This window comes from Trachymyrmex septentrionalis, unplaced genomic scaffold (genome assembly GCF_001594115.1).
Source record: "Trachymyrmex septentrionalis isolate Tsep2-gDNA-1 unplaced genomic scaffold, Tsep1.0 scaffold32, whole genome shotgun sequence".
Lineage (NCBI taxonomy): Eukaryota > Metazoa > Arthropoda > Insecta > Hymenoptera > Formicidae > Trachymyrmex > Trachymyrmex septentrionalis.
The window spans coordinates 2,348,583-2,349,159 of record NW_017305485.1 but is presented as its reverse complement, the minus strand read 5'-3'; the positions used below and the strand labels follow the sequence as shown (position 1 = coordinate 2,349,159).

General features: G+C 42.1%; 1 protein-coding gene across 1 annotated transcript in view; it reads left to right on the top strand.

The window, feature by feature from the left end:
• LOC108750010 (WASH complex subunit FAM21-like) overlaps positions 1-577 on the top strand; it is a 37,113-nt gene that overhangs the window by 227 nt on the left and 36,309 nt on the right. The window contains exon 2 of the mRNA XM_018489172.1: positions 25-369. Coding sequence (XP_018344674.1) covers positions 352-369 — 18 coding nt within the window. The 5' untranslated portion in view covers positions 25-351. The remainder of the gene's footprint in view (positions 1-24; positions 370-577) is intronic.

The window sequence follows — 577 nt, the reverse complement described above, 5'->3', positions numbered from 1 at the left end:
GCGAGTCAAGAGGAGGAGGTAGAGGAGGAGGTGGTGGTGGTGGTGGCGATGATCTCTCCACTGTTTTCCACTACCGAATATGCCGTCGATCGTCCGTCATGCCAGTATAACGAACGTGCTCATCGACGATTGTCCTAGTGAATGATGAGGCACGTACCTTAAAACGCGGGAGGATAAGCGGCGCCAGAGGTGGAGGTGGAAGAGGAGATGATATTGACAAACAATCCGACAACGAGTGCGTGTGCGGCTCCGTTTACGATGGTCCGCTTCCGCTCGTTCCGGTTACATCGTTAACGTTCCGGAACGCGGAACAAAATTCTTTCCCCTTGTGGTCTCACAAAAAAATCCCTCATGACATGCGCTCCGCAGGTATGTAGTGGTTTAATGAATAATTGACGTTTCTCTTGTCTTTTTCTTTGGTTAGGTTTCATTTCTTATTACAAGATCGTCTTAAGTAAGTGTTTTAATTTTTAGGTTAATACGGCTTCGTAATATTAATTTATGATATCAATTACGATTGGTTAAATTAAGATGGTCTTAGATATATATAATTATAATTTTATATATATATATATAT